This window comes from Boleophthalmus pectinirostris, unplaced genomic scaffold, assembly GCF_026225935.1.
Source record: "Boleophthalmus pectinirostris isolate CB_2022bp ecotype Guang Dong unplaced genomic scaffold, ASM2622593v1 HiC_scaffold_19, whole genome shotgun sequence".
NCBI classification, from domain to species: domain Eukaryota; kingdom Metazoa; phylum Chordata; class Actinopteri; order Gobiiformes; family Gobiidae; genus Boleophthalmus; species Boleophthalmus pectinirostris.
This window is the reverse complement of record NW_026571140.1, coordinates 36,016,799-36,019,298: the sequence shown is the minus strand read 5'-3', so window position 1 is coordinate 36,019,298 and position 2,500 is coordinate 36,016,799. Positions and strand designations below refer to the sequence as shown.

Below are 2,500 nucleotides of genomic sequence, written 5' to 3'. Positions count from 1 at the left end.
GAATAAGAGATATATTATAATATTAAATACAGGCAGTGAGGGATGTATTGTTAAAAGAATGAATTTTGTGACGTCTTTACCTAAACCAGACATGTCAAACTCGGGCCCGGGGGCCAAATTTGGCCCTCGATATAATTGTATTTGGCTGCCTGCTGGCTACAGATAAACTATAGAGACGTTATTTATTTAAAATGTTGTTATTATTTTATATTTAGCTTGTTCTGGATTCAATGTTTAAGCAAAACTATTATTGAACATTTATTTTAGTAAGAAAAAGTTTAACTTTACAAATCTCGAAAGAAGAGAAAACATGCAGATGTTGTTGAAATTTTTCAATAAATATTTAGTTTGGCCCACGACTTCGTCCCAGTTTTTAATTCTGGCCTCTGTGAATTTGAGTTTGACACCCCTGATCTAAACCTTTACCTGTTAAACATAAAGCAAAAGTCTTATGGGCTTTTCTTGTTTGTCTCCCAGTCAAACACTGCCCCCTGCTGGTTCCTCTGAGAGCTCCTTCATGAATTCCTGCATAGAAGAAGACGAACAGGAGCACGAGACCAGCAGCCAGCCCTCAATGAGTGAGTCATGATACATGCACGATCACACTAAAGCTGCACTGTGGAACCTTCTTGTTGCTATGGATATGTCATTGCTCTTTGTATCTTCATGGAGACCAAACCAGACCAAGTTACTGTCAGAATGCTTGTTTTTCTTGGTATTTTTGAGCTATAAAACCACCTGTAATTGAATAAATATAAGGTAGAGCTGTTTAATGTCATACTGCGGAACATTCCAGGCAGAGCAATGACATCTCCATAGAAACAAGGGGCCTATAGAACTAGAACTGTATGGGAGATTCACAGTTTTTGAAAGAAATCTCCAAACTTATCATCCACAAATATTGAACCTTACCATTTTTTGTTTGGGATTTCCTCCACAAACTTAAATATTATGTTTTAATCTAGTGTCTTAAAGTCCTTTCAGCTGGCACCAATCACATCTTATTTTCTGTAGCCCGTCAAAAAATATTAAAATTTTTGTTTATGTATGCTGACAATGGAGATAGACACATTTTATGACATACTGCGGGATATTATAATAGTATGAGGAGCAACATTTCCATGGAAACAAGCAAAAGGAGGCCCTCATCTAGGCCAATTAAGAGTTAGGTTTGTGGAAAAGCAAGCCTACTCAAAGTAAAGGCTCATTTATTTTCCATTTTTGTACATAAACACATCTGAGCGTAACTGTGACTGCATTTACTTCACTTCCTAATGTTTTTAATGTCTCAGGCTGCATTCTCTTAAACAACCACCAGAGTGCGCTAAAAGTCAATTTAAGAACTGACCAAAGCTCACATGTTACATATTATAATAACAAAGAGTAAGAATATAAATGGCAATATACATTCAAAATAAGTAGTAAAAATAACAAGAGACTGGTGTCAAATAAGGCATAATTATATAAATGTAAATTGTAAAATATAAATATATAAGATAATAGAAATTGAAATAATAGAAATAAACTAATTTAGTCCACAAATTAACAAACATGGAGGCCCCACAGCAATTTTTAGATCAGTTCTTATGGAAAATGGCCAAGAAACTGAGATGAGGGAGGCATTTATTTGTTCTGCAGCTGGTTCTAGTCTTTTTTTTTTTTTTTAAGTTTAGCTTTCACTGTTGCTGTGTTCAGTACTGCCCCCAGTGGTCAGGTCACGTACAGCTCTACTGATAAAATTCATGCAGACGCCTCTATGCTTATCCATATGTGTCTAAAACATAGAGCAAAAATAAGGCTTGGCTTATGAATGCAGGTATTTAGTGCAATAAAATCAACCAAAATGAAAAAAAAGCTTTTATTTGAGTTTATTTTTGGTAGAAAATTGAGTAGTATGGCTTTATACTTTTAACGTTATTAATGTTTGAGGGAAACTGTTGTGCAACAGTGTCAGACATACAATAGACATACAATTCATTAATACACTAAACCACAGCTTAAGCTTAGCTCCACAATGCAGACAAACATGATCTTAAAATAGGCACCAAAAAAAAGAACAGGAGTGGTCAGAGTTCTCCGTTATTTGTTGGGCTTTGCAAATCACCCTTCTGTTGCTTCTGAAACAAGCAGGTGACGGAGCCCAAAACCAAAAAGTTCCATAGTTGTGTATCATTATTCACATTTGTTCCTCTCCTCTTCCTGTCTCAGCCACAGAAAGCTCAGGCTCATCTTCTCGGTGTCTCTCGGGCTCCACCGGCTCGGACAGCGGCTGTGTGTCATCTCACCTGCAGGAGGCGCTACAGGAGGAGCAGAATCCGAGCCAGGCCTCCTCTTCCTCCTCCTCGTCCTCCTCCAACCCCCCTCCCGCCAACAAACAGCACCACAGCAGCCCCTACATTTCAACGGTGAGTCCAACTTAACGTGTTTACAGTCGAGTTCTCATATTCACGCTTACGTCACAAACCAGGAAGACGTTTGGAAACATGAGATGACAACTTCC

The 2,500-nt window shown here is 37.8% G+C and overlaps 1 protein-coding gene across 2 annotated transcripts in view; it reads left to right on the top strand.

The window, feature by feature from the left end:
• plekhg4 (pleckstrin homology domain containing, family G (with RhoGef domain) member 4) overlaps positions 1-2,500 on the top strand; it is a 221,232-nt gene that overhangs the window by 177,446 nt on the left and 41,286 nt on the right. The window contains exons 23-24 of one of the 2 annotated variants that reach the window (XM_020931952.2): positions 478-578; positions 2,209-2,405. The exons of the other annotated variant lie outside the window; for it this stretch is intronic. Of the exons in view, the coding sequence (XP_020787611.2) occupies positions 478-578; positions 2,209-2,405 (298 nt within the window). The remainder of the gene's footprint in view (positions 1-477; positions 579-2,208; positions 2,406-2,500) is intronic. 2 annotated transcript variants of the gene reach the window in all.